The sequence below is a fragment of the Haliaeetus leucocephalus genome, unplaced genomic scaffold (genome assembly GCF_000737465.1).
Source record: "Haliaeetus leucocephalus isolate CR32 unplaced genomic scaffold, Haliaeetus_leucocephalus-4.0 Scaffold339, whole genome shotgun sequence".
Taxonomy (NCBI): domain Eukaryota; kingdom Metazoa; phylum Chordata; class Aves; order Accipitriformes; family Accipitridae; genus Haliaeetus; species Haliaeetus leucocephalus.
The window spans coordinates 22,285,101-22,308,897 of NW_010972775.1; the positions used below are offsets into that span (position 1 = coordinate 22,285,101).

The 23,797-nt window shown below is 39.2% G+C and overlaps 1 protein-coding gene across 4 annotated transcripts in view; it reads left to right on the plus strand.

The window, feature by feature from the left end:
• MAP2K5 (mitogen-activated protein kinase kinase 5) overlaps positions 1-23,797 on the plus strand; it is a 141,047-nt gene that overhangs the window by 36,709 nt on the left and 80,541 nt on the right. For 3 of the 4 annotated variants that reach the window (XM_010572110.1, XM_010572111.1, XM_010572113.1), the window contains 4 exons: positions 9,319-9,358; positions 15,403-15,471; positions 15,566-15,647; positions 19,661-19,722. In XM_010572110.1, coding sequence (XP_010570412.1) covers positions 9,319-9,358; positions 15,403-15,471; positions 15,566-15,647; positions 19,661-19,722 — 253 coding nt within the window. The remainder of the gene's footprint in view (positions 1-9,318; positions 9,359-15,402; positions 15,472-15,565; positions 15,648-19,660; positions 19,723-23,797) is intronic. The other variant, XM_010572112.1, reaches the window with a different exon arrangement.

The following is a 23,797-nucleotide window of genomic DNA, read 5'->3' on the forward strand; positions in this document are numbered from 1 at the left end:
CCAGCTATCACTTGCCTGCCTCATAAAATCTGTTATGCACAAAAGTGCATAAAATGAAGATAAAGTACCTCCTTCAAGTCTGACAAAACCCATTCCTTTGCAGAATGGTAGCTGCAGTGAAAGTAAATAAATGAATGGACAGCAATCACAGCCTAGTTGATGAAACTGTTCAATTAAAGCACAGGCATTTACATGGTGTAATTTCCCTAAATTGCCAATGAGCCCCTTTAGACACAACCAGTGTTCAAATTGATTTCAGCATTGATTTTGGCTGAAGCTGATAAATTTCTGCTTGTTAGTTAAAGTAATTTTGCAGAAGACTTTGTACTGCAGTATTGAAGTGTTCATTTAGCTGATGGTTAAAAGAGGAGTTATTTACAGAGGGTTCTACTGTTGTTCTGAGATGGGACAATTCCCCGGTCATCTTTTTACTTTTAATTTTTAAGCTTCAGTATACAATCAATAGGTTATTGAAACTGATTAAAATGTATCCAGCCAGCTGCCTATGGCTGTTTAATTAGAAACTGGATGATTCTTAAATTAAAGTTGTTTTGTTTGCATTGTATGCCCATAGCTTGGAAGATTAAGAGAATAGTAATCCTGAAAATTTGAGTTTGTTCTTGTTACCAATGAGTGAGGTGGAGTGTGAGCATAGTGCAGCTTTCTCTGCAGCTTGCCCCAATGTGGGCAATATCATCTCTTTCTTGGTTACAGACAACACCGTGTGTAGTAGAGAATTGGTGGAATTTGCCACAGCCAAGCTATGCCAAGCTTATAGACATTGACTGTTCCCTAACATAGAATACTTTTTAAAATAATGCTTTTGCTCATAGAAGTGAATGAGAAATTATAAGGGACAGAAGAAATGCGTATTCATGTAGGAATCCTTTTTTGCCATTATGCTGCCAGTGATGTGTTTCAGACTCTCTCCTTAATCTCTGATGTCTCTGTGAAGAACACCGGCAAGGTTGATGTTGATTTTTCCATTTCTTTTCGCCCCAGATTCTTTGAAAATGCTCACTTAAAATGCTAAAAATCAACTGCTCAGATATCTGCTGGTCTCATAAAGATTAGCCAGCCATACCCAGCTCTGATGTATAACCACCTTCCCTATACGTCACCACAGCTGTTTTGATGACGATGGCAAGGAGCGATACAAGAGGAGCAATGCCAAAATTGTTTCTAGCGTGTTGCTCATCATGGTGGTATCTGCAATCCAGTAGTGAATGGAGCAGTGTAACTAACCTCACGGTGTTTATGCTCTCAATCTGCTCCTGGGGAAGAGCAAGCTTTCTACTTGAAACTGAACAACAATTAGAAGAAAATGCTCTTTCAGCTATTGCAGTGAATACCTAGAAAACTTTTGCTTCTTGGTACAGTTCTGTTTTCTACTACTGGTCATTACTGAATTACTGAACAGCTCTGTTTTTCCTTAATAGTTGTTATGCTGTGAGCGTCATGAACGCATCTCATGAACAAATGGTTTGATAATGCAGAAAATCCAGCTTTAGGTCTCCTTGTGGAGACATGTTAGCATCTAAATTGCCATCACCATAGGATGTGACGTACTTTTTGGCTCACTCTGTTGCTTCAGATTTCTTCCTATAATTGTGATGGGTTTACTTTGTACTGACAGGCTTTATGCTGTGTCAGATAATGCCTGTCCGTGTCAGTCTAAGCTTATGACTGCTGTGCTGTCTTTTGTCCTTGCAGCTACTTTAAAGCCAGCAGCTGAAATACATGACTGTCTCTGCATCTGATCTGGGTTGGTCCTGTGGTAGTGAGTGACCTAGTAATGGGGATGGTGGCACCACAGCCTCCTCAAGCAGTGTCAAGGCTAAGCCATCTCCGTCTTTAGTCCTTTCTGTCTACAGGTCTTTCTAAGGAATGAGGACTGAATTGTAATGGGATGGGTACAAGGAGAGTGACTTGTAATCCAGTTTTCAAAGGTTGACCCTGAATGTTTGGCTGCAGTGGAGAAGGAAGACTCGTATAAGTGGTTAACAGATGGAAATAGTAGTAGGTTACAGCATAAAAGAGGTGAGGGATTCATTCTACTGTGCTTAGGCTTGGATGCCAAAACCGCCTCTTTCCCACAGAGATGGGTTAAGTGAGACATTCTGCTATTCGGTATTTTCTTTATGCAGCTTCTAGTGCCAGTTTTCTCTTTTGAAAAGTTTAAAATCTAGATACAAGTATTTTTTGTTTGTTTTCTAGTTTAACACAAATCATTTTGCAATCAGTACTCAAGCATCTGTAATGGGATTTTAGATAGAGGGGAGGTTGGTGTAGATTGCTGTTTGAACTAGCACAGTCCCCATAAAAGCTCCTTTTTACAACTGCTGTGCACTTTGGATTTCCTGTTTTAACAGCCAGAGAGTCAGGCTAATGTGTTTGTCTATTGCAGAAGGCAACAACTGTCAAAGTGTTTATTTCCTAGAAACAATTTGAATCTGTTTCTTTAGATGGCCATCGGAGTACGTGACAATTGCCGCATTAGACTGCCAGAGTCTGACCAGGAGCGTGACGGACAGTGGCAGTACTAGGGAAAAAAGGGGGGGGGGGGGGGGAAAAAATTAACAGTAAAGCAAATCTGTGGGTGATTTGCTGCATATAGTTTGCAGCTGGTGACCGCCATGTCATTCTGTAATGCATAACACTTAGAGAATTGTATTCATCTTGCGCGACACTGACGCAGTCATTTTGCTCTAGGTTATTTCTCATAGGGCAGGAAAATGTTCAGTTTAACTTCGTTCAGTGCCCTTACATCCTAAGGTGCTGCTTGCTACAACCATAGCTTTTTGTGTTAACTTTTTAACTCAAATAAGAAACCTAGGGCTTCTATGTGTATGTTCGTTTCTGTTAGGAAATACTCTGCCTCAGTCCCAGAGACCTTTCACGCGTGTTACTCTGTGCGTCGAGTGAGGAGGATGTCTGGACGACTTCCTCTGTAGTTCATCAGTGCAGTGCTGTGGGTGAGCAGATATGGCGAAACGGGACCGTATTTGTGATTCTTGTCGAGTGAAATGACATCTTGATGGTTCTAACAAATGTGTATAATGAGCACATATCAAGGTGTGAAGCAGAAGGAAATGTATCTGGGAGAAAGGACCTGAAATATTTACTTTGTGGCCTCAGGTTGCCACTTGGGAAGGTCATGTTGGACATTAGGAGAAACCTCTTTGCAAGTAAGATGGTGCAGCACCGTTAACAGGGCATGAGAGTGGCAGGGGATCTCCATCCTTCGGGCTTTCAGCACAGAGCTGGACAAAGCTATGGCTGAGCTCATCTACTCCTCCAGTCCCACTTCAAGAGGGAGGTTGGATTAGATGGTGTGCAGAGGTCCCTTTCAACCACTCTTTCATCTGCTAAAAGCATCGTTTAGCAGAATGACATACCAACACTTTGGGTGAGCCAGTAGAGCTACAGCAGATCTAAGTTTGTGGCCTTAGCCCTAAGTTTCTCTGGTACCTCAGCCAGAGGGGAGCATTGCATCCCTGCATCCTGCAGTCACATCACTAATGTAACAGTACTGTCAGTATATCATTTTGTCGTATTTGCTGATGTTAGTTATATTTCTAGGAAGGGAAGGGACTGACTCATTGGCATAGCAGACAGGTCATGGCTTTCCCTTGAATCATTTGGTCTTGCCAAGGAATATCTTATTGATTAGAAATTGTTTCCATGGCTATTGGGGGAAAAATATAAAAATACATCCTAGTGACCGGAGTGAACAGGTGGGAAGCAGGATCTTCTGCGTGGTAGGCTGCTGCAGGCTTTTTCAGTGCTTTTTTTGCATCAGCATTAGCACCATGATAAAATAATTTTAATGAATTTTTGCTTCTAGGAAGGGACTGCATTTATTTTCAGTTTTCAGGTAACAGTAAACTCAGTTTGTAGTAGAAAGTTATTATATATGTTAGGAAAAGCTGTTTGAGAAAGCTCAAGGATCTTTGCATACTCAGTCTGTGCTTCTGATGTGACCATCCTTGAGTCACTCATATGTGGGCAAATGCTTTACAATTAAAAATTAGAAAACAAATTGAATATTGCTGTTTCTCTTGAGTGCCTGCATGTTGAAACCTGAAGTTAGTTCTTTGCTTGCCCTGGAAGAAATTATACCACAATCACAGCAAGTAGTGCAGCACCCCACTGTGCTTTTAGGTACAATTTCTCACAGGGAGAATATAAAATTGTTAGTCTTAGCAAGTTGAAAGAGGGAGAAATTTTTTGTTTGGCATCTAAGCTATTTATTAAGAACCTTGTGCATGTTCTGTTTGGTTGGGTTTTTTTATTTTACTTTTGAACTGAGTAGAAACTCGCCATATTCAGTGTATGAAATTTTTAGCATTAAATATTAGGATGGGCTATGGTTTGTTCCATAAAGATGTTTGAGCCAAAGCATCTTGCATTTCTCCCCTGCTTTTCTTTGCAGTAGACCTCGGGAAGAACAAAGCAGGCAATGTGAAATTCAGTTACCTTTTTCTTCCTTTTCTTTTAAAACGGAAACCAGCTGCTTCTGACACTTTCGTTTTGTAATTTGCTTTCCTGTAGAAACACTTCTTATATACGGGGGGAGAGATGCCGAGGAGTTGGCAGTTCCCCCAAAGCCCTATTCTAGTTTTCCATGATATTGATTTTTATTTTCTGGAACACAAGGGATGCACACGCTGTACTCCACAGTCCATCAGAAGTTTTTCCGGCTTAGCTGGAGGGCTTTGTTCAAGCAGAGTGCACGCTTGCTCACACTGTCTTTCTTATTCCCCAGAATAACCCAGCTTTTGCCACGGAGCTGGGCAAGCTGCCTTCGCACCGCTCCCTGAGGGGCACTCTTGGTTTTCAGAGTAGAGGAGACAAAGTTATGCTAAAGGACTTGGCTCACATGGGTCCCCTCAGGGCTTTAAATGTCTAGGGATATGGTTAATAGTCAAGGTTAATAAAATATTTGACACAACTGTGCCAGTCTTGCTTAGAAGCTGTTCATTGTAATGGATGTAGGGGGCTCAGAGTAACAAACTCTAGTGGGAATGTGAAGGGAGACTTAAATTTCTTTTCCCCAGTCAGAATGTTTCAAAGTACGCGGTGTTTGAAGTCTGCCTGTCCTTGTCGTAGACGACATGCGGCAGCTTTAAGCCAACCTCTCTGCATCGCCTGCCGTGCATGTTGAGATGTCGGCCACTTCCTCCATCTCACATTAGCAGTGTGCCAGGGCAGGGGGGACGGAAGGCCCCCCCAAAACTCATCATCTCCCTATCTAGCTTCCAGCTTTCTTGCTCTGTTTTCCCCCTCTTTCTCAGAGCTCGTGCAGTGCTTTCTACCACACTGCCTCTGTTGCTGGAATATTTATTTTTTTTCTGAGGAGGTCTGAAAGTTGCTGCTTTCTTTACTCCATCCTCCCTGAAGGTTTCTTCCTTCTTTTGTGAAACCTATAAAAATTTTGTTGGGAGTTACTATTCTGAGCTACTGAAACTCGGTTTTAATTAAACAACAATCTCTTAACTTTGGTCCCTGCACCAGGTACTGCTAATATGTGTAAGGGGTGCTCCTGCATTTACTGCTTTCTACTGTGTTGTTTATCACCTTTCTCCTCATCTAGCAATGTTAAATTGGTTGCTCAGTCAAGTGCGGGTTTTGTCCTTATCTGTATTGTACATAGAAACAGAAATATACTTCTGAGCATCAAGAAAGAACAGTTTGTTTCCGTGAAGAATTTTCATTTTCTGGGGAAAATGAGGATGAGTTATTTTCTTGTTTCCTGTATATATTCTGAGACTAAGATGCAATTTTCAACTACTAGCTTTTACTGTTCACTTTGAAGATGTCACCGCAAATTGGTTTAAGATACCTACAACTTTTTGCACTATCTGGTCTTTTTACAGATGCACAGCGCCTATTTGCAGTCAGACTTCGGTGAATTTGAAAATAATTAATTGTCTTGCAAGATTGGTATCCCAAAATGGATTCCTGAGTTTTGCTTTTTTTTAATAACTTCAGTCATTATCCTCAGCCTAAAAAAATGCTGTGGCTACAATAGCTAACAACTGCTTTTTTTTTTTAAATACAATAAAATGAAAAGTTACATGCAGAGTATTGGAGTTATGGTTTCTTTATGTGCAGAAATTGGGCACCAAATGAATTGTCTGATTGTTGTGTTTATTTTTCTACTATTTTAATAAGTACTATGTCATTATTTTAAAATGTATATTTTTAAAGTATTTTAGTATTGGAGAAAGTTGTTATTATGGTGGTTATTAATCTCATAGCATTTCCATCAGTTTGCACTTAAAATAATAAAACATCAAGTTTATGGTAGATGCAATTCTGCAGCTAACCTGGGTGGGATCTGGGTCAGACCCTGCAGAAGAATATATTCTTAATTTGTCCCAATGTCTGTTAGGAGCTTCCTCTCTAGAGAGTAAAAGAGCACTCCGTGCCATGGTATTTGTCTTGTAAATTCCCGATGTAACTAAGAGACAGAGAGGGAAGGGGAAATGCACATCAGAACCTGCTTCCTGCAGTTGGCAAATTGCAACAAATTTAAATAATACCTTTTCTGTTTTTTAATAGTTGACACTTGGCATCAGGTGTTCAAAATTACTTTTTAAACTTCTGATTGCCGAAGTTGGCTCTCTGATGTAGTACTGTCTCTTCAATTTCTCCTTAACAATAAATCATTTATAGCCACCTGTTCTCAATCATCTGTTATAGCTTTTGCAGTGGGTCAAAAGCAGACCAAAACCAAACCCCAACAAAAAAGAGCAGAAGAATGAACTTGTTTTCCCAGAGCTGGTTCCTGCAAGGAATGAAATTTTGCAAACATCAAAACAGTGTTTTCCTTGAATATTTTGCATTTCAATGCACTGAATTTCTACTCTTCACATTTGTCTTTAAGCAGTTCAGCAGCTATTTAGCAACTGTTTTCACTCATTTTTAACATCCACTTGTCTTTACTGTTAGGCACTGCTCAAACGCATTCCTAGCAAGAGGAGTTGTTGTAACTGTTTATTAGGCGACATCATTTGCCTACCATCCTGGAAGATTTCTAAGTGTGTGTTCACTGAAATGTACAGCGTTGCTGAGGAACCTATTGCATTTTGCTAGTTTTGCTTCATCTAATGATCTGGTTCTCCACTGATGAGTTTGTTTACTTACTTTTGGAGGTGACACTGAAATCTGTGAGAGTTGACCCTTGAGATGAGACTTCACATTACTTATAGAGTATGAAAATTAATCTCCTTGTAGACATCCATAGACTTACTGATGGGTGCAGTATGCACAAAAAGTATGTTTTTCTTCATGCTGTGCACATTATTCTGTGGAGGTTTTTTTAGTACATCCTTCTGAAGCTACATAAAGGTACTAAATCTTCAGGCTTTAGCTGTGCTGACTGTAACCAAAATGATCAATTCCAACTTACAGTTCTACATAATATCTGACAAAGACGTTTTCCCTACACACTCATTGGAACGGGTAATTACTGTAGCAACTACAGACTAATTTGAAGTGTTAGCTGTTAATTAAAACACTACAGAGGTGTAGGGTTGTCTTTTGGTGTAACCAAAGCTCCTATTCAAACTTCATTAATCACTTTACAGTTATTGTGTTGAGGAAGGTCAGGACAATTGAGATGCCGGATCAGCCTGGAGTAAACAAATTCCTTTCCTCCCAGGTAGCATGCCATTTGCAAAGCCACTGGACACGCTGTACCCATGGGCATGGTATCTCCTTTGTGATCCAATTCTCAGCGATAATTAAATGTTAAATTGGTACTGTCAGTGCTCTGTAAACCAAACCAGGTATCTGCCCTCTGCTGGAAATTTAACCCAAACTTCCACGGATGAATTAGCGTGCATCATAATTAAATAATCAAGTCTTCCCTTTTAATTCACTTGGAAACAGGAGATCTCTCTTATGGAAAAAAGATCAGCTTTCTTGACAAGCTAATTAAGTTGCCAAACTGTCCGGCACAGTACATATTAAGCTAACAGACGTTAAGCATGCTATCTCAACCTGTTCATTTTCTTATCATTTCTGCTGATCTTAAGTCCATAATGTTTTGCCACTGTTGATTCATCCATAGTTACAGCAGAGTTCATTTACTCCTTTGGATTCGTTGATTATGCATTCAGCTATCAGTCTGTCAGTTTCGTCTGATGATTTTGCTTTTTGCGTGTTGTACTGATATTAAATAACACTGATTTTTTTTTTTAATATGCCTTTTAAAACTCTGTTCCAAAAAGCTAATGCCACTCGGTTACATAAATGTTTATCCGTGAGTTATTAAATTAAGGTGAAGTTTTTAGAAACTGCCAAACTATTAACAGAAATTATATAAGCACTCAGGGTCATAAATAAGATTAAACAACAGTCTCGCCCTGTACTATGTATCATTTTGCATGCAAAAAAAACTATTAAAGCTTTTCTTCAGTAATAATTGCTAGAGGTATATAGTGGTAAAATATTATAATTCTTTAAACTTAGTGCCCACATATATGACATTACTGTGCATAGTGTTATAAATCAGTATGAGACAATAAAACTAGTGAAGAGGAAAACCTTTAATGGTTTTGCTTTTATGCAAAATTACATTGGATTTTTAGTAGACTTTTTGTTTCACCTACCTTTTTATTTTCTTAAGAGTTCTTGGTTAGGAATACACAAGTCATTGTTAAATAGCCAATTATAAATGTTTGTCTTCGGAAAGACAGAACTGGAAATTTATTTTGGGCACATGTGAGCATTAACAATAATGCTTTCTAACTTGTATGCACACACACATACCAATCCTAAATACAAATGCAGAAAGTTCATTTTGCTAGTATTTTCTGTGGGTCCTTAGGTTATGACAAAGAATGAGTCATTACCTGTTTTACTTCACTTTGATTGATATAGCTGTGTATCTCACTGTCTTACCACTGAAAATACCCATAGGACTGCCAAACTTGTGTGATAAATGTTGTTTTACGTGCAGATTCTGAATAATGGATATATCATAATTTTATTTCATTGAAAGAAAATGTGAAAGTGGATTAGTTCATACTTACAAGTTTGCCGTTATGCTGTATGAAAGTCTTCAGTGTGTAGTTTTTATATAAAACATGCAGATGTAAAAACCTGCTTAATGGTTTCATTGTAACTATAGTCTTTTGATCAATTGTTTTCATCTGTCTTTCTTTAGAAATGCTATATAAAATTGGTTTAACGTAAAACATATTAGGTCCAAGTCATTTTTCTGTGAAATTAGTGTATACATGTTGCACATATGTATAGAGGTAATTTTATGGGTTCTCAAGTTATTTAATTTTTTCCCTCATGCAGGGCATATCATGTCCCAAGTGGAAAAATACTAGCAGTAAAGGTAAGATATTACAGTAATTTCCTTTCTCTCTTTCTTTCTCTCCATTCTTTCTTGACCTTGGTTTCCTTCCCCTCCCTCTGATTCTTAGATCTCAATTTGTTTATTGCATTAAAGTCTACATTGTTTATGCAGGAAAACCCCAGCCCATAAATTCAGTAATTCCAAAGCACAGCGTTCCCAGAATCCAGGTTTTGTCCACCAGGAATCACTTGGCACTGTGTGTAGGTACCACCACGTCTTCCCGTGGGGTTACGTGGATGTGTCCCAGTGCAGTTGTGGTTTGTGTCTCTCTGGCGACTGGCAGAGGTGCTGCTTCACCGTCCTGAGCCCTGGCGTTGCAGGAGCGGGGATGGAAAGGTCGCGGGATGTCAGCCTGTACCTTTCTCTGCTAATGCCAAACTGTCCCCAAGGGCATATTCTTCAGTGGTCTCTGCAACCTTGTTTTTAAATAAAGAGAATTTCCCTCTTTTCTTTGGGATAATATTCTGTTTTCCTAACAGATTTTGTGGTTTTATCAGCTTTATTTATTTTAATGCCCCCCCCCCAATTGTTTTTTATCCAACTGATTTGGCTTTTTTGTTTGTTTGCTTTGTTAGCATTCTTTGCTAACAGCAGTGAAGCTGTATACTATAGTGCTATGTGGTCAAATAAATACCAGTCTTGTCTGAAAGTTCAGTTAAGGCTGTGGTAAACAGTATGCCAACTCTCATATGTAATTTGTTAAATTAAATTTGTAAATTAAATTATTAATACAGTTCATCTATAAAAAAATTGAAATACGTCCTTTTTTAATATATCAAACTTTTTTTTTAATTTGGCAATTTTGTTGAAACTCAGAGCAGTAGAGACTTTTGGAAGATAAATTAATTGTTGCATTCATACAATTCCAATTAATAGTTTGGGATCTTAAAGGTGTATTTTAAAAACACAATTTATGGAGTAATTAGTTTTAAAACTGTAAAATAGGCGTTTGGGCTCTTTTTTTTTTTTTTGCTGTCTTTACATAATCATGAAATACTGGTGTAACTGAGTTAAACTGAAAAAATGTGGGGGTGGGAGAGGAGGGCAAGAGGATTGATGGGAGCTGGTTGCTGCAAGCAGAATTGGTGTTAAATGGAATTTAAAGATGTAAGATTATACTAAAACTTCAAATGAAGCATTTATATTTACCAGGCAATATTTACATATATGGGTAACTTTCAGATTTGGGCTCAGATTGTCTTGGTGTTCCAATCAGATAAAATTTACTAAAAGGAGATTCTGCCCATGTTTTGGCTTTCCTGAGGATCACATAAATAAATTCCTTCACCCCACTAGGAGAAAAGCAAATGCTTACTACTAGATTTGAAATTATTCTCTTCATGTGGAAAATATGGAAATTAAAATAAGATCCAAGTAACTTCTAATTTTATGGAATACAAATATCACTTGAAAAAAATTTGGAAAAAGTCACTTTGAAAAAGTCCTTTCAAGTGGTATCTGTCATTCTGAAACCTGTCATGAGCAGTAAGACAGGAATTCTCTGAGTTGTGATAGGCACAAAAGTACAGAAAATTTAATATTCAAAAATATTTTTTATTACAATTGTCAATGCGGGACTAAAAAAACTCTTCCCCTAAGTGCTGGGGTTGCATAAGGATGCTGCTTTTCCCTGGTACTTACTGTATTGCTTCCTCAATTTTCAAGCTCTACAGAGAGCATCGTCTGTGCCAGCCCTGCTTGGCATTGGCATTGCTGCTCGCCACCCTGCCCCGTGCTGCCGGGGGGCTGTGGGTGCCCTCAGAAGCTGCCTGGAGAGGAGGTGGAGCACGAGAAAATTCACACAGGCAGGAAGGGAAATGAGTTCACCCTTTGCAAGGTTAATTGAAATCCACCTCCCTGTGGCAAAAAGCCTTTTCCCCCAGCAATTTCACCTTCTTGTTTCCCTCAGAGTCCAAGGGTTTGGGTAGTCCTCCTGGATAATTAGCATCCTGAAGATTGGGGAAACTGGGTTCTCTTGTAGATACTGCTCATGGTGGTCCTGTCACTCTCAATTATATATATATTTTTTTACTGTGATTTCAGAAGAGATACTACATCAACATGTGTGTGTTATCATAGTTTGAAATAACATGCTCACAAGCTGGAGGTCAGGAAACCTGCTATAATAGTGATCGTGCTGGCTTGCTCTATTAAGAAAATTACTTACCACATCTATGGCTCAGCATAGCCAGCAATAAAAAGAGGATGGTAATGCCAGTGTCTTGACATGATCATCACACGGATCAAGTGTTGACAGAGGATTACCACACTAATAGGAACATCACTGGATGGATCTGTGAAAGCAGAGTTCTGCATTTCGGGGGCTTTTTTTGACAATAATATACAGATTTGATAGGACAAGATAACATGCTGAAAACCTGTTGATTAAAATGCTGTCAGCTGGTAGATAATATTGCAAATATATTGAACAGGAAAACAACCCAATGCTAATTCCTGTGTTATAGACCAACGCTGTGTCATTACATATTTTATGTAAACTTCACAGCTAGATAACGTGCAGAGGATTTAATATGTTATTCAAGGGTAACTTTTTTCTAATTAGAGGGAAAAATCCAAATGAAAAATTTGAGTGTATACTGGCTGATTGCTATTCTTCAACTGCTTTTAGTTTCTCCTGCTCTTAAGCTAGCATTTAAATGGACCATTTGATTAATCATTTGTATACTGACTATAATACTCCCAAATTTCCTTTGAGTTGTACATACTGTAAAAGACAATTATGTCGCCACAGATTAAATAAGTGAATTAAAACAGAATAGCAGCTTAATTTGACCTGTGATTTTGCTCTCGTTCCCTTTAGTGGAACGTATGCCACTCCAGCAAATAGATGAAGTCATCCATGACAGCTTGTGATGAATTGCCGTATTTATACTGTATATTTTAATAGCCTCACACTAATTTAAATTGAGCACAGAGTAAATTATAATTCAGTCACTTGACTGCTTGTATTTAACCTGACAACTCATCCTTATTTGTCCTGGAGGTGTAGTGGAGAGCAGAGGAAATATGCTCAGGTATTCCTCTTTTAAAAATTAACCCTTCTCACTTGAAACATTAGGTATGTTCACGTACGTTATAAGCATGCTAAGTGATTTCAAGATTCCTGTATTTGAGGCAGGAACTTGGTAAGGAAGATGTGCAGGAGTGCTTGGAGCCCCTCACTGAATCCCAGAGGACCACCATCTCATTTAAATTTTAAAAAATGCTCCCCTTGTCTAGTACCCTTCTCCAGCTCTACCTGCGAGGCACCATTTCAACTAGTTTTGAAGACAGGGCAGGCACTGGAGCTTGGTTGCCAGCCCCTCTTCCCCAGCCAGCCCAGGTTACTCTTGGCCCCATCTCTAGACCGGTCCTGTCCATCCACATCCCTGGGGCTCGGTTACCCCTTGGCAGGCATGGGTGGCTGGGGACCGCTGGTCATCAGCAATCTGCCAAGCTCGTCTGTTCCATGAACTTTTGTTGCAGCTTCTGATGCAAACTTGTTAAGAAACTCTGCTTCTGCTTGTGTCAAACAGCGCGTGTTATTTTATGCCAGATGAATTGGGTTTTGCTTCTCTGCTCTCAATAATTCTGGTAAAATAACAGTGATTTTTTTGCTACGAAGTTCTTTCCAAAGGTGCTGCTTTGGAGAAGGTTATTGTCTAATGTTACATCTCATTCGCTTACCTGCGTTACTGTAGTGGAAGTTGCAGCCAAATCCTTATTCACAGCTTCTTCCTTTGTAGCAATGGGTTTGAGGAGGTTTTTTGGTTTGAATTTTTTTTTTTTTTTTTTTTTTTTTTTTTTTTTTTTTTTGGCTTTAACACTGTCCCAGCCCATGCTTAACACTGTCAGCTCACATATTCTTAAAAGTTGTTTCACCCATACAAACTTCATTTTCCAAATAGGCTTGGAAATTTGATACAAAAGGAGTATGACCATGCAGATTAAGGCGGTGCTATATAGATTTTTTTTTTTCCTCTTTCTGTCCCACATTTCAGTGCTTTAACTAACATAAGGTTCCTCAACCTTGACATCAGATGGGTGTCTCTCCTGTGTTGGAAGTCACACAAGCCACACATGTTTAAATGGAAGAAAATACTTCTGTACAATAGTTATGCAGAGAAAGTGAGACAGTGGTCTCTCCTAATTTATTTTGTGGTGATATATGCTTGCCATAGCGTTGCAGTACATTTCTGTGCGTGCCCTACCCTAAAGTATCCTGAACACTTGTAAATAGGGTAGCTCTGCTTTTCCAGGTTATCGTCACTATTAGAATGCAAGGTCTGTATGTAATTATAGTTAATGCAAATCAGCCAGAGACCTTTCTTCATGCCAGGTCTTGGTTGATTGGATGTCAGTGATGTATTTGACACTGATCATGCTAACTAGTCATTGTTCAGGTCGGTGAAGCCTTCACAGTAAACAAGGCAGGGAAATTTCTGACTACGAGTAGAATGTAGTGAGATAAAATTTTAATTTTATACTGTTGACAAGTTTCAATTCTGTTAATATTCAGTGGGTAAAACTGATGGTATTCCAGCAGATTATTTTAAGTTTTTCACGCTGGAAAAATGTAAGTGAATATTGTTGGCAAATGATTATTGATCTAGACAAGTGTGTTAAACGTTTCTTGGCAGCCCTGTATTACACTTACAATTTAGTTTAGTGACAGCTTTTATAAATAACCCTAAAGCAAATTCTTGATAGAAACAGGTTATCGTTTTTTCTTTTAGACAGATTTTGATACTGTAAAATGCGTGTGTTTGGAAATGGTCTCTCTGTATTTTGTTTTGTCAGCGGTATATGCAGCCTATAATATCTATTTTGCTAATTCTGCAAATTGACTAGATTTTGTTTCCCTTTAGCTCAAAGTATTAAACTGAAATATTGTGTGGTAGGAGACTGAGCCTGGCTAAATGCATTTGGAGTCCATTTTGGTTTACATAGTAGTACTTAATAATTGAGTGCGCAAGTCTTCAAATAATCATGGCAAAGAATTTTTTGTTAAAGTTGACTTCCAATGCTGGTTCTGTTGAAACCAGCATCCTTATTAAGAGGATCTGTCTTGAAAATCCTGAAAACTTATAACTCCAGTGCACCCCAGCTTCACTGCAGCACTTGGTACTTTAGTCCTGGTTAGCAGCCTGGCTCAAAACGATGAAAAACGAGGGCGTGGGGGAAGGAAGCAGCAGATAAGCATGACAGTGAGTGGCTGGTTTGAGCTGCTGAGCGCTCAAAGTCAGGTTGTTTGTAGTTGTTTTGAGGAATGCTTTGGTGATGCTTACCTAAGCATCTGTACCATCTGCTACCATCTGCATTTTTTCTGTATATTTAACGGTTTGCCATGTTTCGTACAATGTTAGGAATTGATATAAAAAAGGGGGTAAATAGAAACTGAAACTGTAAGGGTGGTCATAAGAGATACTCCTTTAGGGCACCACTGAGACATTCAAAGATCCTTTCAATACTACGGTACTTATTTAGCCCTCAGAGCTACCATCGGCACATTCAGCAAGGCCTGCTGGGGTCACAGCCTTCCAGGCTTTTTCACCAGACATCTTTGCAGCGAGAAGAATCGGTGCTGGACAGGTGAGGAGGAGGCTGTACCGAGCAGGAGCTGGGAGGTGATCGCACTTTGGGTGAATAAGCAGCAACTCTTGAGTTTACCAACCTGCAGATCTACCACACCTGCTCCTACGTTACATGTGGGGCTTGCGCTCAAGTTCTAACTCGTCTCAAATGATTAAACCACAAACCCTATAACATTTCATGGATAAAATTGGCTGTATAACTTAGTTTACTTGTAACACATGACTTGTTAAAAGCAAATAAGTCTGTCCTTCCATTTTCATTTCCTTCCTTTGCTCGTTGGTCTATTAAAATATTCTTTCTACCTATTCCTCTCTTTCCTTTTCTCATGTAAGGATAATTAATACATGTATCTTCAGGTTTTTTTATTTTGAATCATCCAGTTACTTTTTAAGTCAACTCTGATCATATGTCTGTTTTTTGTAATTTAGGTCATACCCTTAGATATAACACTGGAACTCCAGAAGCAGATAATGTCAGAGTTAGAAATTCTTTATAAGGTATATAGATTTTTCTCATTTTCATTATTCTTGCTCATGATCTTCTTGCAGCGAATTTTAAAACAGGCTTCTCTTTTTCCTTTCTTTTTTCCAGTGTGATTCGTCATATATCATAGGATTTTATGGTGCATTTTTTGTAGAAAACAGAATTTCATTGTGTACAGAGTTCATGGATGGTGAGTTGTGTATCTAGTGTGCTTTTGATTGCTAAGTATGTAAATGAGAAAATCGTATAAAGATGTGCTTTTCTGAATGTAGCAAAATGCAGTAGTATGACTTGAAAATGTGAAGTATTAATAACTTTGCAGGTAGTTTTTTAAAAAAACAGGTTAGTATTGGGATTGTGCTATATTCTCCATGGTATGCTGTATTTTCCTGAGTGTATCTTCGCTTACTTTTATTGAAAATGTAAATAGAACAGAAATAAATGCTAGCTTAATTTGTGGTTTGAAATTTGAGTCTTCCATACAATCTGTCCTCGCTGACAAAACAGCTGTTCCTCACTTTTACTGTTTTGATAGCCAAAACAGATTTTCTTTTAAAGAAATCTATTAACCCAATGTCCTATGTGTTTTCAGTGGAAATCGTCTCTTAATTGCAAGACAAGGACTTATTTTCTAACACAGCTGTTTAGCAGAGCTGTGTTGAGTTTCTTTTTGAGTGTACTCTTGTTTCTCCCTATGTGAATCTTCATACCAACAATATCCCCTTCCCCACAATCTGATGCTACTGTCATTATGGAGATGTATTAGTACTTTGCTTTGAAATCTTGTGCTGTGTGGCATTCTTGGAGAAAAGGCAGGAAAAGTATACTGATTACAGCAATTTATAATCATTGCTGCCCTCTGTGTATCAATTCTGAGAGCGTGTCTCATGACAGATGCAGTCCCCTTGTGTCTTGTGTGCAAGAACCCTCTTCACAGCGTTCAACTTTTAACATCACGTTGTTGTTACAAGCAACAGTCTATTACTCTCTCCAGGATTTTCTTATGAGCCAGCATTTTATGCCCTATCCAGGTTTTTCACAAAGGTTCAGTTAAACTGGATATAAAGAAGTAAGGATCTTGCAAATAATTTACTGTGGAGGAAAGGCTTTCTGGCAGGAGAAATTTCCAAAGCCAAATGTGTACCATTAAGCATCACTGAGTAGCTTCTTTCTTTCTGATAGGGACCACGAATAAAGCCCTTTAGGGTTTTATGGTGTATTTTATTTTCTCCCTGTTAAAATGTTCTGTTATTACTGTTATTTCTCTCTTCTTACACTTACTGCCTCTGTCCCAGTGATCACTGTGCCCCATTTCCAAGTATGAGTATTCTCTCAGATTTTCCGTATTTGATGGAAAAGTATTGCATTTTTTCAACCAAGCCCACAAATTAAATTCTTTGCTGTTCTCATGCTGTGTGACTATTAGCCATTTCTCTGTTCTGTCCTTGCAGTTGCACTCGGACTTGCAAGCCTGTGTTAAGCAGTAGTCACATGCAGTAAGGAAGCATCTGCTCATGCCAAAACATGCATCTGCCTTGGAGTATGTATGCTCCTACTAAATCAGAGATTTTTAAAAATGATGGACATAGATGCTTGCAGTTCTGAATTCTTGTTTGAAAATACTTAAGCCTTTAGGGTATGCATCCCTCATGATGTTGCACAACGATGGTGTTTACTGACCATGCACAAATTACTTGGAATTATACTGGAGATGACCTCTGGTCTGCCTCATGTTGTGCACTCCTTCTGGCAGAAAGCAACAGCAATCATTTAAAGGAAGAACAAAATGCAAATAAAGGGACCTTGCCATTTTTTTTCCCCCAAACCTTTAATTGTGATGTGTAAAGATGCAGGCAAAGATAAGAAAAAATACTTTCTTATCCTGCAGATGAACAGCTTTAACCTTGACAAATTTTTAGCCCTTTTGACTGTCTTAGGCCAGTTTGTAATATTTCCTGAATCCATATCCCATGACTCTGTTTGCCCAGTTGTATCCTGTACCCTATTACAAAACATGGGTATTTCCTTTATGAATTACCTAGATACAGGTGGAGCTGCGTCTTTTGGGATACTCATGACTTAGGAGTACATATAGGGAAAAGGTGCACATATAGTACCATATTGGTTCTTTCCTGGTACCTGCAAGCAGGAAAAAGCCAAGTAACTCCAAGTCTGCAAATATCAAAACACTGAGGTTGAACTGACCTGGATCACCTCCCCACCTGCCAGTTGATCTTAAAGAGCAACAGAGATGTGAAATGATGCTTTCTGATCTTTGTCCTTTTATATTTATAGTAAAGATGATGTTCTTGCAAATAAAGGTGGTGAAATGTACTATTGCCTTTTACTTATGTTGTTGCCTCTTTTCCTTGAAACTGCTGAACACCAGCTAAATTCCCCTTAAAAGCAGTGAGAGGTGCAGGTTATCAGACTGTACCTAGATGTCTATACATAGATTTGGGTGCTAACATTATATATTTGGATTTAGAAATGTTGTCCGCTACAGAACTACTTCTCCATAGAATAATGGCAGATTTTCCTGATTGTTTGCAAAAAGATACTTTCCTTCATTTTTCAAACAGCACTACCTTTAGTGCCATCTGTAATAGCAAGACTTAGCAGTTAGGTGTATAAAAATAGGTCTCCTTTTGTCCAAAATTCAAGGATATGTTATAAGCATTAACAGGAACCGCCTGCCATATGATTGCTTTCTGTTTGGCTTTTGTAATGAGCAGTAGGTATCTGTGATGCTACATCCTTTTGTTTCTATTAGATAGTACTTGCATTTACTTTTAAAACTGAGGTTCATTATAATCCACAAGCAATGTGGACGATAGAAGTTGAAAGATTAAACTTGATGAATGAATAGTAGTTTCAATGATCTGGAACTAGAGCAACATTAGTGAAGACAAACACATACTGTATCCATTCTATTTTTCTATGATTTCTGACAGTAGAGACGATGAGGAAAATGAGGGGAGGAAAAACAAGAACCACCACCACAACACCCTAATCACTAGAATAAGAAGTATAGTATAAATAAGAACTATTGTGTAATTAACGCTGAAGACTGGAGTAAGGACCTTGTGACTTCTTTGGATTGCAGCATTTCAGAATGAATGGCTTTTACTTTTAAAAACTGAACCATAAGCAAAGTACAAGGTGTAGTTTTCTTAACTGCTGAGTATTGTCCTAACTCTTTTCCCAGTGGTGTCATCAGTAAAATCCATATGTTACAGTGAGAGCAGAGTTAGGTCAGTGCTGAGCACTTCTGAGAACCTCAAGCCTTGAATAAGACAACATGCTCTTGCAAGCTAAGTGTAATATGCTCTGCCTGTGATCTGCTTGTCTTTTTTTTTTTTTTTCCCATTCTACTTCAATGTTTTTAATTCTCAATTTTAAATTTACTTTCTTGCCCAAGAATTTGTATTTCACCCCAGGGACATTTTGAACACTGCGTAGATCATAAATCTCCTGTGTGGAAGATAAGGGAAACAATCCTTCCCAGTCCCTTGGGAATGTCTATAGGACCATTAGAGGGACTTGGGCTTCTTGCTTTCCCCATGAATGTGTGATGCTGGCTGGACGGGGTTGTGCCAGATAGGTAGCGAGTTGTGTCCCATATTGGAGTTCACTGGCAAAACTTAGCTGCTTGCCCAGGACCTCCTTATTTTTCATTTTCAGACATCAGTGTGGACACAGACTGCAACGCTGAACCAAACTTTCACTGGTTTGATCATCAGGAGGAAACAGCTTTAAGCACGTATCTAAGCATTGTATCAGATACCATGTAATGTTAGCACTAGGTTTTGGGGACAAGGGTTAGGATACTTTGGACTTTGAAGTCCAGTGTTGCTTTTTGGGATGACTTTGTGATTCCCAAGAAGTTATGCTAAGCCTGGTGGTTTTGAGTTCTCCAATTTCAATATTTTGTCCTGTGACTGGCAAGTTTTCTAAAAGGAGTTTTAGTGTTAATGCTGCAAGCAAAAATAAGTAATGTGGGTAAAAAGAGACCTGAGTCCTATTTCATGTGTTTATTCAGAGTTTGGCAGATTTTTAAGGTCAGTTATTTCTGACACAGTTATTGTTATATCATTGATGGTGTTTTTATTAATAACCAAGGCCTAGAAAACCCTTGTGACTTCAAATCTAGGGCAGTATTTCATTTTGTATTACCTAAGCACGTTTTGTTTGTTCCTGCAGGGGGTTCTTTGGATGTTTATAGAAAAATTCCAGAACATGTACTTGGAAGAATAGCAGTAGCTGTAAGTACTTTTTTCTTTTTGTCTTTCAGTTTTTGATTGTGCATGTAACACATCTGATTTGAGTGTGCACATGGCCCTTTGGGATACTGAGCCATCTCCAGGATCTGTGTCCTCATTGTGTCTGTGTAAAAAGGAGGATCCTTCCTATCTTGTGCTCTTCCTAACCATCCTGTGTGCACAAGGACACCGCGGTTAAGGAAGTCTTTCTTTTGAATGACCAACACATGAGTTGCCAGGGGCTCAAGAAATGTAAAAGGATGTGATAAATTGAATAGGATAAGAAAAAAAAAATCATGAATTTGCTGCAGAACTGTGTGGTCACGTTTCTTTGTTATCAGCCTGCATAGGATGGAGCAGTCCTCTTCATTGCCTTTATTTAGCCTTTAAGTCCTTCTGTGCTATATGGTTCCTTTAAAAAGTGATTCAGAAGCCCTGTCTTAGCCCTCACGGTGATCCCTTGTTTGTTGCTTCTGCTGATTCTTGTGTGTAATTTCCATTCTAACTGTCCTTATTCTGTACAAAGTAACTCAATTAGATTTGCTTCCCAGGTTGTAAATTAAGTCAGTTCCTGTTATCAAAATGCAATGGCAGAACACATTTGCTGTCTTCCCCTGTGGCAGATGTACTCCTTAAGGCAGATGAGGAGGAGGCTGAAGTTTTTATTTGGCACAAGCCAGGCCTGACAAAGGCTGCCTGGGGACACGCTGCTCTCTCACCCCTGTGCTGGGACCCTTCGCACGTGAGCAGTCATGGTTGAAGAGCTAATAGTCATTCTAGGGATGATGAGCAGGGAGATGGTCTGTGATCTAGGAAGAGCTACCAGTCCCCAGTGTCTACTCAGTTTGGTAGCAGGGTGTTGACAGTGGGATCCTTAGAGCACCTGGTAGCCCATCATTGTGTCTCAGCAGCATTTAGTGTCTGTTGCTAGAAATTCACTAGCCATGGTTGAAAACTCAAATTACAGGAGAAAAAAAAAAAAATTCCATATTTTGCCACAGTTGAACACAGGGTAAATGACCAATGTCTTAGTGGATCTCACAAGGGAGAGAGATACTGCTAAACAATTGCTAAATATAAGGAATACTTTGATAACTTAAGCAGTTTAAAGCATAACAAAGTTATTCTATCGTGTGCCATTTAATTAAGTGCTGGGTTTTCACATTCATTATACATCAAGCTGACAATTTAAATCCTTTAATCCAACACAGGCAGCTATTTAGTCTCTGTTCATTGTAATTCACAGCTCTACTTTCTCTTAATTTGCGTGGCCTGCCCAGGGTGATGAACATCCTTCTCTGATGCTGTTTCCTCTAAGTAGCTTCAAATCTGCTCATTATATAGCCTAGCAGTTTCTTATGGAATTTGAATGCTTTTCACCTTTAGTTCAGAATAAAAACGTTTCATCTCTTCTTCCCTATAGAGCAATGAATGATAAGTTGCTCACAGTGTCCTCATATTCCTGACGCTAAGTAGCATGTGTATAGTGTAATAATACTGGGATGGGCCTTCAAGTGTTTCTTCAGCTGCTTGTTCCTTCTCTTTTTCCTTATGTTACTTGATGTTGTGTACTTAATACATCCACACTAACTTACCTTATCATTTCCTTACTTTTGTTTTTCCTGTCCCCCCATCCTCCCCAGCCTGCCTGGCTTGGTATTCTGCAGATGTTTGCTTCCAATTTTTCACTTATCCATAATGGTGGTGCTTCAGCCCCATCTTTTATGTCTTGATATATATATTTTTTTTGTTCACCTGCAGGGTCATGTCTTTACAAATCTGTTAGTTAGCGAGCATGACTCCCTGACATGGACGGTGAGCTGATACTTGGCTTTTTCTAGTTATTTTATTTGCTGCTTTAGCAACCTGTACTGTGCCCACTGCAGTGCAGGGGGTCAGTAAAGAGGTGAACAAAGGAGCGAGTGCCTTCAGAGAAGGAACTCGCCCCTTTCTCCTGCTTCTCCATAACAGAAGGTGTGCACTGAGGCTGAACCAGCACTGGCAGCTTCCTCTGCTCTGGTGCTGATTTTTTGCTCAGTTGGCATAGTAGACTTGTTGGAAGGAGGCAGTGAAAGCCTTTGTTTTCTCTAGAATTTATCAGTAGCAGGAGGAATGGCTCCTTTAAGTCTTCACAAATGGCTACCCTGCATCTTGGTGTCTGACATTTCAGTAGAGCCCAGCAGCCCGTTGTGTGGGTTGGGGCACCTTTTTGCCAAGTGCTGTACATAGACACCATAATCCCCACCCCGAACAGCTTGGGAAGATTACCCAAAGCCTGGAGGATTTCTGTTTGTGTGCTGATGAGAAGGAGAATGTCAAACAAAAGCTGGAGCTCGCATGGATGGATTCTGGGGACAAAATCTGGAGCTTCCATAGTCTCTCTTTTTCCAGTCTGTGTGTTTTCTTTCTACCTTCCTTGCACCATGTACACAGTCATTTGTCTTTTATTCTCTGGAGACACGTACAATGCATTCGTTTATTGAAGCTGCTTAATAATATGTGTGACCTGCACATCTGTTAATTAGAATACCCTTTTGTTATATTTGTAGAATTTTTAAAGTGAAACCATTTCCAGAGGAAAATGATGCAGGCACATATAGACATTTAGCAGCATACTAGCATTCCTTTTGCTCCGACTTGATGATTTTCTTGCTTCCTTTCTTGTTATACAAATTTAATTGTCGTGAAAAGTGGTGGACTGACAGCTCTTAAAAACGATTGTCCTACTCACAGCAACGAGCACAAAAGGCGCAGGAAATTCCAGCTGATCTGGAACAAGATCTGTGTCTGCTCCACACGACATGGCAAAGGGAGCACATTGCCCCTGCGCTCCACTTGCTCAATTAAACACTGAGTTGTACTCAAGGTCATTTCCTTGCACTCTTTGACCTCCGCAGGCTGGGGCTGAACTACCTGAGAGACATCCCTTTCTTGACAACCCTGACTTTCTGTAGCCAAAAGGATAGGACAATGTTGCTACTCATTTCCTTGAAATACTGGTATCAATACTTACCAGGTACCTGCAATGCACTGCTTAATGGGAATGAACAGTACTTGCTTTCTCGTATGCTTGCCTACCCCAACCAGACTTTCTCATGATTTGGCAGGAACCAGAGGAGAGTTTTGTCTGCTGAGACAATCAAACGTTTTCTGATGACAGCAACGGTCACTGTGTGTTTTCTGATGTGAACCCCTACCTGCTGAGAAGTAGACTGGATATCCCAAAGCCATGTAGCATATATGTAGTCTGTACACCATAGCGTTCCTTTGCATTCTTGTTATCCATTTCCCATTGAAGAAGCAATCACCATTAATTGTGATGGACAATCAGCTTTCAAGCTGAAATAGCAGGAATGTATTGCCGAGTGCTCTCTTGGTTATTTTTTTGAGGAGTAAAGGGTGGAGGGGGGTTTGAGGCTGAAAGGTGGAATGCTGAAAATAAAGCAAGGCAGTGAAAATAAATCCTTAAAGGAGAAAAGCATTTTCCAGGGCTTGGGGAGAAGGACTGTTTTTTCAGGGGCAGGATAAAGTGGTAAGAGAGGTAGAGTCTGCTGAGACTTGGGTCCCCAAGAAACTGGAGGGATCTCTGACTTCATCATAAAATTCTTCCTGGTTGCATATATGAGACAGTGTCAATGAGAAGGGGAAATCTCTTTTCTTCTTTGTGTTCTTTATTTATGCGAAGGGCTAGTATGTTTTTTTGAAAGGAAAAGTGTATCTTGGAAACCCCAAAGTGATGTTGTGGTCGCTCCTTAGTACATGATGTGTACTTATTTGGGTCTGCTGATGTAAAATCTGTTCTACCTTTGCTTGCCACTTCACACATTTATTTTCACTTCAATTTCTGAAGCAGTGACATTGTGCACTGTATTTTGAGTGCTAATGTTGATTGAAGTTCTCCCTGAAAGGATGTGCACTTGAACTGTCAAGAGAGTGAGTGATTGACAGCAAGTAGAAGTACTTTTTGTGTCAAGGCTTTGTCAAGTCATTGTTGCAAAACCTACTTTACTGAATACCAGTAATTCCTGCTAGATGTTCAATCAAAAGATACTCTCTTCCAGCACCATTTTAGAATAAT